The 12,001-nt window shown below is 43.9% G+C and overlaps 1 protein-coding gene across 1 annotated transcript in view; it reads right to left on the reverse strand.

The window, feature by feature from the left end:
- LOC122543095 (chromaffin granule amine transporter) overlaps positions 1–11,662 on the reverse strand; it is a 35,440-nt gene extending 23,778 nt beyond the window's left edge. The window contains exons 1-5 of the mRNA XM_043681346.1: positions 11,585–11,662; positions 10,565–10,718; positions 8,450–8,804; positions 6,829–6,887; positions 2,718–2,801 (exon numbers count right to left, since the gene is read on the reverse strand). Coding sequence (XP_043537281.1) covers positions 2,718–2,801; positions 6,829–6,887; positions 8,450–8,804; positions 10,565–10,691 — 625 coding nt within the window. The 5' untranslated portion in view covers positions 10,692–10,718; positions 11,585–11,662. The remainder of the gene's footprint in view (positions 1–2,717; positions 2,802–6,828; positions 6,888–8,449; positions 8,805–10,564; positions 10,719–11,584) is intronic.
- Positions 11,663–12,001: the final 339 nt, after the last annotated feature.

Below are 12,001 nucleotides of genomic sequence, written 5' to 3' on the forward strand. Positions count from 1 at the left end.
GAGGTAGGGTGGGACGAGGTGTAATCCAGGTAGCTGTGGGTCGGTGGGTTTGTAGAAAATGTCAGTGTCAAGTCGTTCGTCACTAATGGAGATGGAGAGGTCCAGGATGGGGAGGGAGGTGTCAGAGATGGTCCAGGTAAATTTAAGGTCAGGGTGGAATGTGTTGGTGAAGTTGATGAATTGCTCAACCTCCTCGCGGGAGCACGAGGTGGCGCCAATGCAGTCATCAATGTAGTGGAGGAAGAGGTGGGGAGTGGTGCCGGTGTAATTACGGAAGATCAACTGCTCTACGTAGCCAACCAAGAGACAGGCATAGCTGGGGCCCATATGTGTGCCCATGGCTACCCCTTTGGTCTGGAGGAAGTGGGAGGATTCAAAGGAGAAATTGTTAAGGGTGAGGACCAGTTCGGCCAAACGAATTAGAGTGTCGGTGGAAGGGTGCTGTTGGGGACTTCTGGAGAGGAAAAAACGGAGGGCTTGGGGGCCCTGGTCATGGCGGATGGAGGTGTAGAGGGATTGGATATCCATGGTGAAGATGAGGCGTTGGGGGCCGGGGAAACGGAAGTCTTGGTGGAGGTGGAGGGCGTGGGTGGTGTCTCGAACGTATGTGGGGAGTTCCTGGACTAGGGGGGATAGGACAGTGTCGAGGTAGGTAGAGATGAGTTCAGTGGGACAGGAGCATGCTGAGACAATGGGTCGGCCAGGGTGGTCAGGCTTGTGGATCTTGGGAATTGTTCAGTGATCAACCATTTCCTTTCTTTGACTGATGATCTCGTTCTGCTTTCATCAATTTCTTACACTACATGCTTATAATCTATGGTCATCTGAGAATGCAGCGGTGTTTGCTCATAAAAGAATTGTTTGAAACTTGAAGGACATCGAAAACCCAATTGTTTCAAACACAGAAAATGCTGGAGAAACTCAGCAGGATCGGCAACATTTGTGAGTCCAATGTAACTCTTCTTCAGCACAGAATCAGAGAACAGATCTGGAAGGAGGCCATTTGGTCCTGTGGACCTACAGCAGCCCTCTGAGTGACCAATTCATTAAGGACCATTCTCCCCATCCTTCCCCTGCAGCCTTGCATATTTATCCTTCACAGATAACAGTTTCATTGTCTTTTGATGCCTCCATCATACCTTCAAGCATTCCAGGTCTAACTACTAAAAGCCAAGTCCTGTGAATGCTGGAAATCTGAAATACAAGCAGAAAATGCTGGAGACATTGAGCAGGTTTGGCAGCACCTGTGGAGGAAGAAGCAGTTCATGTTCGAGTCCCACACGACTCTTCATCAGAACTCAGTTCAGATCCAAACCTGCTGAGTTTCTCCTGCATTTTCTGTTTTTATCCAGATCAAGTTACTTGCAGTGTGACAATGTTTTTCCCCATGTCGTTTTCCCTATTCTTTAATCAATAACTTCAAATATTTTCCCTTCCTTTGATTCTTTCATGAGTAAGAACAGTTTGTCCCCATTACTCTGTTCAGATGCTCATGATTTGAATGTCTTAATTAAAAGTCTTCTCAGCTTCTTTTCACCTTAATCCAACTCACATTCTTGGAAATGTAGAAACACATTTGTTATCTGCTGGCAATCTTTCAGTCACTTCTTTCTCAATTTTTCTTTCACTTATAACTTTATTTCTATGACTATGCCTTTAGATTTCCCCCTTGTGTTTTTTTCTTTCCCCATATACAGCATCCAACAAGCTATTATCCTGCCTGTCATGATGGAAGTGGATTCAATAATAGTTTGTTCAAGGCAATGGAAGAAAGTTGCCTGGCGATAAGGAAAACATGGCACTAATTGGATCATCCTTTCGAATGGTCATTGTAGACACCGTGGGATTTTTGAAATATGCAGGCAAACGTGTTATGTGACCATTGAGAAAACTCAGCTGAGTATCTCACCTTATCTGTCTCTTGATATTGGTGACTGGGGTCACCACAAACTGCTGATTAATAGAGGCCTCCCGGGTTCTGTCATCCACCATTTGTGATCCACTCCTTTGGGATCCAGTGGCAAGGAAATGAATCATTTCTTTCCTTTTACTTTGAGGTGAGGATTGTGGGTAGAGAGGGGTTGCAGCAAGAGCAATAGTTTGGCTTTCAGAGGCCACCTTGTCTCCATCTGTGCCTCCAAATGGCCCCACATTGGACAATTGAAGCCCCAAGCCCCAACAACGCAGATATGTCACCACTGTTTCCCAGCTGGGAAATTAATCACTTTTCTAACCAGCCAGGAAGGCTGGTGATGAGGAAGGAAAAGAGTTGAGGCCCTGAAGTGGCACTGACTGACAATGGGAGCACTGTAATTGCTGGTGAGTTGAGAAAGTTCCCAATGGAACTTCTTGCCCAGAACATAATTGTTGAGGTGGTGAGAAGGCAATGAGTTTCCCTCCATAGTCAACTCCCCCCATTAGTTCACTTCTTGCTGCAGGGAGGGGAAAGTTCTGTCCCAGAAGCTAGGAGCCAACTTCAATGCTGCAATTCAATTATCGCTCCATTGTGTTGAAATTTAGACTCAGTTTGCTACTCAAATGTACTCTTTCCCTCAGACCTCAAAATGCATTGCATCCCTGATTATTTTCCCCTTTCTATCTTTCAAAACCTTTAAGAGTTCAGTATCATTCAATTACTAGTCTCTGATGTCCTGCAGTTTTCTTCTGCACGTTACCTTGCCTTTCACCAGGGATTTCTCAATACCCATCAGAAATACCTGCTACTGAAGAACACGACGAGCCAATTCCTTGTAGAGCTCGAGCAACAAATAACCAGAAGTAGGTGTTCGAGAAAGCGTACACTGTCAACAAGAGGAGAGGAAAGTTAAGTAGTGTCAATGGGAAGACCAAGAATTTGATTGGGCATTCCAGAGTGAAACTGCCATCTTCCATAGCAGGGAAGGATACAGTTCCTCAATTCAGTGAGAAGAACCTCATAGTTTGGAAATAAAATCAATGCTGCAGTATTTTGATTTCCATAACTTTCTACCCTCCTCTCTTCTTTTAGTCCATTGAATTATTTATTAATTTGGAGAACTGATGGACAGCTGCTGAGTTGGAACAATTAATACTGAACACACTCAATTTCTCCATGTCATTTATTAGCCAGTTTGCAACATTCAAATTCATCTCAAAATCTTACGAATTCTTACAGAAGTTGCACAAAATGATTGAAACCCGATGGACCACACATCATTGACAAAGGTACCAGACATGGTGGCTCAGTGGTTAGCACTGCTGCCTCACAGCGGCAGGGATCCTGGTTTGGTTCCAGCCTCGGACGACTGACTGTGTGGAGTTTGCACATTCTCCCCATGTCTGCGTGGGTTTCCTCCGGGTGCTCCGGTTTCTTCCCACGATCCAAAAGATGTGCAGGTTAGGTGAATTGGCCATGCTAAATTGCCCAAAATGTTCAGGGATGTGTAGGTTCAATGCATTGGTCAGGGATAAATATAAGATAGTGGGGTGGGGAGAGTGGGTCTGGGTGGGTTGTTCTTCGGAGGACCAATGTGGACTTGTTGGGCTGAAGGGCCTGTTTCCACACTGTAGAGGTTCTGTGCACTCTATGATAAACTGACCCTCTTTGATCCACCCTTCCAACATCTGTGGGTTTGTACCAAACTTGGGAGAGCTGTCTCACTGACTATTCAAGCTACAGCCTGATATAGTCATATTCTGGAATGACACCTTATTGATGATGACCTGGACAAAACCATCACCATCCCTGGGTATTTCCTGTCCCAATAGCAAGACAGATACAGCATAGGTGGTGACACAGTCACAAGAGATTTGTACTGGAATCTTCAACATTGACTCCCAAGGTGTTTCATGGCATCAGGTCAAAGACAGAGACAAAACAAACCTGCAGATGCTGGAATTCAAGGTAGGCAAGCAGGAGGCTGGAAGTACACAGCATGCCAGGCAGCATCAGGAGGGGGAGAAGTCGACATTTCAGGTGTAACCCTTCTTCAGGACTTAGAGTGGTGCAGAGGGAGTTGCAGACAAAGGGAGTGGCAGGGACACGGTAGTGAAATGAGGAGAGGTAAAGACAGGGAGAGAGTACGACCTGGTTGGTCAGTGGGAGGAATGAATCTGGTTGGTGACTGGGAGGAGTGGAAGGAATGGGGAGGGGCAGGGAAGGGTTCTGGGGGAAGGGAAGGGGATGGAAATTGGAGAACCCGATGTTTCGTCCTCCGGGCTACAGGCTGCCCAATCAGAAGATGAGGCGTTGTTCTTCCAATTCACAGTTTGGTTTGTTGTGGCAATGGAGGAGGCCAAGGATGGTCATGTCGGAAAGGGAGTGGGAAGGGGAATTAAAACGGGTGGTGACTGGGAGGTCCGGTTGGCCCCTGTGGGCCTGGCTGAGATGCTCAGCAAACTGTTCCCTAACTTTACGTTTGGTTTCCCTGATGTAGAGAAGACCACATCGGGAACAACTAATGCAGTAAACTGGGTTGGAAGAGAGGCACGTGAACCTCTGTCTCATTTGGAAGGACTGTTTGAGGCCCTGGATGGAGATAAGGGGTGGTGGTGTACTGGAAGGTTTTGCATCTTTTCCAGTTGCAAGTGAAGGTACCTGGGGGTTAAGAGGGGTTGATGGGGAGAGTGGCACAAAATAAGGACTGTCAAAGGGAATGGTCCTTGCGGAAGGCAGAGAGGGGTGGGGAGGGGAAGATATTCTTGGTGGTTGGGTCTAGCTGGAGTTGGTGGACGTGTTTAAGGATGATGTGTTGGATGCCGAGACTGGTAGGATGGTAGGTGAGGACAAAGGGGATTTTGTATTTATTGGGTTTGGAGGGGGGAGGGGTTTAGAGCATTGGCGTGGGGAAAGAGGTGGTGTGGTGGATGTCAAAGATGGACAAAGAAGTCTCCTGCTTATTATCTCATATTGTGAATTCTCCCCCACCCACCTATGATTATTGGAGGTAAGTCTTCTCAGTTCCAGGACATCTATGCAGGAATTCCTCAGCAGAGTGTCCTCAGCTCAACCATCTTCAGCTGCTTTATCAATGAACATCTCACCTTCATAAGGTCAGAAGTGGGGATGTTTGCTGAGGACTGTACAATGTTCAGCACTGTCTGTGTCTCCTCAGATACTGAAGCACTCCATGTCCAAATGCAGCAAAATTGCTCAATATCCATGTTTGAGTTGTTAAATAACTTTGGATGCGAGCATAAGAGATACAGTTAGTAAGTTTGCAGATGACACCAAAATTGGAGGTGTAGTGGACAGCGAAGAGGGTTACCTCAGATTACAACAGGATCTGGACCAGATGGGCCAATGGGCTGAGAAGTGGCAGATGGAGTTTAATTCAGACATTGGTTAGGCCACTGTTGGAATATTGTGGGCAATTCTGGTCTCCTTCCTATCGGAAACTTGAAAGGGTTCAGAAAAGATTTGCAAGGATGTTGCCAGGGTTGGAGGATCTGAGCTGCAGGGAGAGGCTGAACAGGCTGGGTCTGTTTTCCCTGGAGCGTCAGAGGCTGAGGGGTGACCTTATAGAGGTTTACAAAATTATGAGGGGCATGGATAGGATAAATAGGCAAAGTCTTTTCCCTGGGGTCGGGGAGGGCATAGGTTTAGGGTGAGAGGGGAAAGATATAAAAGAGACCCGAGGGGCAACTTTTTCACGCAGAGGGTGGTACGTATATGGAATGAGCTGCCAGAGGATGTGGTTGAGGCTGGTACAATTGCAACATTTAAGAGGCATTTGGATGGGTATATGAATAGGAAAGGTTTGGAGGGATATGGGCAGGTGGGACTAGATTGGGTTGGGATATCTGGTCGGAATGGACGGGTTGGACCAAAGGGTCTGTTTCCGTGCTGTACATCTCTATGACTCTGTGACTCTAAGAGAGATTCTAACCTTTGCTCCATGTCATTCAATAGCAAAACCAATGCTGAATTCCCTACTATCAACATGCTGAGGCTATGATTCGCCAAAAACAGTACTGGGCTAACTGTATACATACAATGGTTATAAGAGCAGATCAGAGGCTGGCAATCCTGCGGCAAATAACTCACCACCAAATTCCCCAATATCTTTCTACAGTCCTCAAGGCACCAGTCAGGACTGTGATGGAATACTTCCACTTGACTAAGTGAGTGGAGCTTTGATAACACTAAAACTTCAACACCATCAGGACCAAGCAGTCCACTTGATTGGCACCATATTCACAAACATTCACACACTGATGCACAGTGGCAGCATTCTGTACCATTGACAAGATACACAGCATAAATTCGCCTAGGCTGTTTAGACGTGAGACAATAAGACATAGGAGCAGAAATTAGGCCATTCAGCCCATCGAGTTAGGTCTGCCATTCAATCATAGCTGATAATTTTCTCAACCCCATTCTACCACTTTCTCCTGTAACCCTTGATTCCCTTGATACTCAAGAACCTATCGATCTCAGCACTGTCCAAACCCATGACCACTGCCCGTTAGCAGGAGATACAGGAACACTACCACCTGTAAGTTCCTGTTCAAGCCATTCACCATCCAAACCTCAAAATATAGGTGTTCCTTCAGTGTCACAAGGCCGTAATCCTGGAATTCCCTCCCTCACAACATTTTGTGTCCAGCTCCAAAAAAATAGACTGCAAGTAGTGCAAGAAGTGCACTGCACCTTCTCAAGGGTACTTAGGGATGGGCAATAAATGCTAGCCCAGCCAACAATGTCCACATCCCACAAACAAATTTAATAAATACTTTGTTACAAGCCTCTGACAACATTCCTTTTCAACAATGAGTTCTGAAACATGCCCCACTATTGGCTTGCAGTGTCCCCGGCATAACTTCCAGAGTAATTCAATCTGTACTCACTTATTGTTGACATAAACAATATCACAAAACCAGTGAACATAGGAAGGTGATATCCAATCCTGAAAAAAAGAAAATAAAATTGATGCAGAGAATGAAAAAAGATATATTACCCAGGAGCTACTTTAACTGAAAATTCCCATGCTCCTTGCAGGGAAATGATCTCAATGTATTAAGTTGTATTCTTTGTATTTGGGCAAAGTTCAATGTCATGTGTTAAAAGTAGAGTTTTCAGAGTTTTGACTGGACAAACTGATCAGCTTGTTTAGGAATGGAAGCCTTTTAATTTCAGATTCAAATCCTGAAGATGAACTTGTTTGACTGTTGTCACTTGGAAAGGAGAATAAAATGATTTCACTTCCAGATTTATGCTGTTGAGCTCACCTATTCCTCAGCTTGCAGCAGAATTAAGATGTTATGCTGTTTATTTCAGTTTGAGAGAAGTTTTAAGTACAGGTAGACAACCCTTTATCCAAACTCCCGAAATCCGAAAAGCTCCAAAATCCAAAGGTTTTTTTGTGAAGTTTTATCTCATTAACAAGGTTGTTGGCGTGCAAACAGTTAACCCAATTCCACACCCACTCAATGCGTGTCACTTAGATGCGACATGGGTGGGCATGGCCCAGCACTGGCAGGCCTCAATTCTGTCGCAGGGTCTGTTACTCACAGTGAGTCTGCTATCGGTAAGACTGTTTTCAAAATTTCACCATTGAAGTATCACTTATTCTGAAATTCAAAACATTCCGAATTCCGCAAACCAGCTGGCCCCAAGTGTTTTGGATAAAGGATTGTGTACCTGTACTACGAACCTTGTTTCTCTTTTACTCGAGAATTGCAGGTCAAGTGTCTCCATACCTGCAACCTAAGGAGTGAGGCTATGCCTGATTTCAGATACTGCTGGTTTTGGGCTTGGGCGGTTCGAGAAATGGGCAATTCAGGTCAAGCTTGGTTGGGTGGGGTCAAAGGTTATACAGGACAGATCAGCACACGAAACCAATAATTCATCTGGGAGCCATACCGAGTTGAATTGCTCAACGTAGTTTTTTGTTCAAAAGTTACGCAATTAAGTTTGATTCATGGAGCATAAAAGCAGGATATGATTTTTGGAAAACTCTGTTTTCGGACAGCCAGATTTAAGGTGCAACCTGCAGTCAAGAGAAATGGGGAATACAAAGTGCAGTCTTACACAAATAGCTCAGAACTCCCCGGTTGAAAGCTGTATTCAGTAGATCAGACAGCATAGGTACAACAACTCCACTGTAAATTCTCAGTTGTAACAATGGCAGGAAATGTGAAAAGGAAATAGTTAAATTCCTGCCAGGTCTCACGACTGTGGGCACCATGGCCTCAGTTGAAAGGCAAACACGATGCTCCCCCAACCTTCTGCACTGTTTGTCTTATCTTGGTTGGCAAGAGAGAAGGTTCAGCCACAGATTCTTTTTCACTTTAGATCAATGGTCTGCTGTGTGGATAAATGAGAGCTGAAGACCAAGCTGGAAGGTTCATGGTCTTGCACATTAAGGCACCTTGCACAGCATGGTATACTCTTGGTCCATGCAGTGAGGTGCCAAGTACATATGAATTAACCCAGATTCAATTGCCTCCTGAAGGCTTCCTCACTCACCTGTTGGTCAGCGGGCCAATTAATGGATTCACGATGAGCTGCACAATCGCTTTTGAAGCTAATAACAAGCCAACACGAACGTTTTCCTCTGCTAAGAATGATTTGTTCCGACTGCAGTGGGCTCTTCCAGTTCCTGGCCTCAGGCTTGGGATGGCAGCTTCAGTCATGTTTGTCCATTTAAATCCTTGAGTCTGACTGTCAGCTGCTGCAGTATTCTCAATTGTAAACTGGCCACCACTGGAATCTGAGAGGCCAGGGGAGAGTGTGGAGGACAGAGCTGGTGGCTGCTCTGATGATGCTGACCTATTCATTTCTGAGTTCTGTTTTTCATACAAGAAATTAGGGATGATGGGTACTGAAACAGAAAGAACATTCAATCCATACTGAGTGAAGATTATAATTCCCTCAGTTGAAATGTGGTGCACTTTAATCTCCTGCTTTGTAGCCATCAAAAAGTTAAACAACTGCTTCTGTGACAATGGTTCAGCTCTCTGAAGCCTCCCAGTACAAAGGGCAATGGCTCTTTCTGACAACATAGAGATGATGTTTGCAGATACTATGAAAGAAATCAAAGTGCATATTTTTACATATTCAGGATTACAATTTGGGAATTGCCCAAAAACATAAAATGCTGTTCTGATTACAGTCAGAGACTGTGGGTTGCAAAGTTAATTTCCCACATTGTTTCTTCTGGAAGTTGGTCAAACAGATACCGAGACAAAGCAAAGGAATATTGTTTGAGAAAAAACTGGCAAGTAACTCAACCTGGACCTTCCCTTAGTGGCTCAGAACAGATACTGTGTAAGGCTTGAGATCATATTGCCCAGCTGGTCTCTTGGCTGGGAGTGTGGAGGGAGTGGCAAATACAAATAGATGAGGAGGAAGGGGAACAGTTTACCATTCACTGCTGTTATGAGTGGATAAAGCTTGTGAAAATCTCAGCACATAACACCATTAGATACAAGCAGAATTTGACCATTCAGACCATCGAATCATGTCTGCTATTTGATCATGGCTGATATGTTTTTCAATCCTATTCTCATGGCTTCTCCCCCTAACCCTTGATCCCTTCAGAGATTCATCAAGAATCTATCTATTTCTGCCTTATGGAAGCCATGACTTGGCCTCCACAGTCTTTTGCAGTAATAAGTTCCACAGATTCACTATCTTCTTGCTGAAGAAATTCCACCTCATCTCAGTTTTAAAGGGTTGTCCCTTTGACTGAGGCTACGCCCTAGGGTCCTACTCTTTCGTATGAGTGAAAACATCTTCTCCATGTTCACTCTTCCAGGCTTCTGTAAATTTCAATCAGATCCTCTCTCATCATTCTACACAGACCTAGCATCATTAATCACTCCTCATATGACAAACCTTTATTCCCTGGGATCATTTCTGTAAACTTCCTCTGAATACCCTCCAATGCCAACATATCCTTCCTCAGATAAGGGCCCAAAGCTATTCTCAGTGTTCCAAACACTGTCTAACCCGAGCCTAATACAGCCTCAGCAGGATTTCCCTGTTTATGTATCTTAATCCTCTTAAAATTAATGCTAATATTGCATTTGCCTTCCTGACTGACAACTGAACCTTAATGTTCAGAGAATCCTGAACTCGGAATCCCAAGTCACTTTGCACTTCAGATTTGCAAAGCCTTTCCCTGTTTAGAAAACAGTTCATGCCTCTATTCTTCTGACCAAAGTGCATAACCTAACACTTCTCCACATTATATTCCATCTGCCACTTCTTTCCCTATGCTCCGAGCCTGTCCAAGTCCTTCTGCAGTCCTTGTGTGTCCTCAACTCTTCTTGTCCCTCCACTCATTTGCAAATTAATCAACGATGCTCTCAGTTCCTTCATCTATATTGTGAATGTGTAACGTAAATAGTTCAACAGTGTGTGGGAAATAGTATCAATCAATGAGTGAGAAATCTGACCCTTCATCATGTGAGAAATATGATCCCTCAGTAAATAAGAGGCATGGTCCTTCAGTGCATGAGAAATTCAACCCTCTGATTCTCTTGCAACCTCTGCACTTCAATATTGTTATCTTCTACTGATGACCAGAATTATATTTTTTAATCAATTGTCCACAAATAATATTAGACCTGAACTTACCAATAACAGTTAGTAGGGTATAGTCCAGAAAAAGTGCAATATAAACAATAACAAGCACCATTGTTCTGGACTGCCTTTCCTTTTTCAGCCATTGCCATCCTCTGCATTCCTTTCCCCATGGCACCATCTTGATCCCAGGTGAGTTGTTGTCAACCTGAAACAACACAGCACATTGATCATCAGGTGCATGTTACCCCAACCATAGTGCCGAGCTCACAGAATGAATTGCCACAAGATAACTATGTGTATTGAGACAAATCTAAACAGAACTATTCATTCCAAGCTGAGGTTGTCACATCCCCACACTTGACAGAAACCTGTGTACAGAGTTAAGTTTTGGCTGGGATTCAGGTAGGCATTCCATCAATAATTCTTGAAATGTTTTGTTTTGATCTGCATCAGCATGGTCAGAGTCAGTCTCTTCTTGTTGTGTAATTTTCATGGTGCTATTTTCCATAAACAATCGATACTGATAGGAGCATCATAGTGGTGAGAAGAACCTGGAGTTAATGCATTATGACTCAGGCAAGAGCAGAAACAATTGAGCCAGGCAAACACTGCGATGTTACAGAAATAATTTGGGGCTGAATGTTCTGCTTAGCCCCGGCTTGCTGCATGCGAAGACAAGTGATTCACGACCTGAGTGAGCCGTGAGCTCGGAGAATCTGGCTGAATTGACTCTTAGTGGCCAACTCTCGGAGCTCTTCAAATTGGCTTTCATCACTCTTTCAGACAGTGCATTCCACATTATATCAAACTATCAATAGTTTCTCCATTTTTCCCATCATTATTTTGACAATTATATTAAATCCATCTGATATGTTCCTGGTGATGATAACTATTTTTATCTATCAAATCTCATTTGTCATTTTTAACACCTCTGTTAACTGTCCCTCTATACGTCCTCATCATGAGTAGGCTAAATCTAAAACTGACCTTACAATCATCACCATCTCTAAATTTTATCAGACACTTGTATTTTATTTCAGAATTTGCATCATTTAGCAATGTTCCACTTACCTTCTCCACAATGTCCTGTGACCCTTGAATTCGCAGACTGCTGTCGTTCTCGTTTGGTCTGCACAGTTTCAGTTCAGACTAATATAAAGAAATGATTTTATGAGGAGAACATAATAAAGGATCCCAAACAAAATGTAGCCTACAAAACTGTGGTCCCCTGCGTCATGTAGGAGGAAATGAATCAAATATTTTCATTTGATTTGCAAAGAACAAGGAGAGTTTAACATTACTGTGATTTGTTTGCTCAAGATAATCGCTGTTCAAACCAATGCAGTTTGTTTTCCTGTATTTGGTTCATTAAGGGATGCAGCATCTGGAAGAGGCAATTGTTGAAAACTTCAAATTTATCGTGACAAGTTTATGTTTTGCAGAAGATAACCATTGAAGAAGACAGAGCAAGGAAAAGCTGCATGTCAC

The sequence above is a fragment of the Chiloscyllium plagiosum genome, chromosome 42, assembly GCF_004010195.1.
Source record: "Chiloscyllium plagiosum isolate BGI_BamShark_2017 chromosome 42, ASM401019v2, whole genome shotgun sequence".
Lineage (NCBI taxonomy): Eukaryota > Metazoa > Chordata > Chondrichthyes > Orectolobiformes > Hemiscylliidae > Chiloscyllium > Chiloscyllium plagiosum.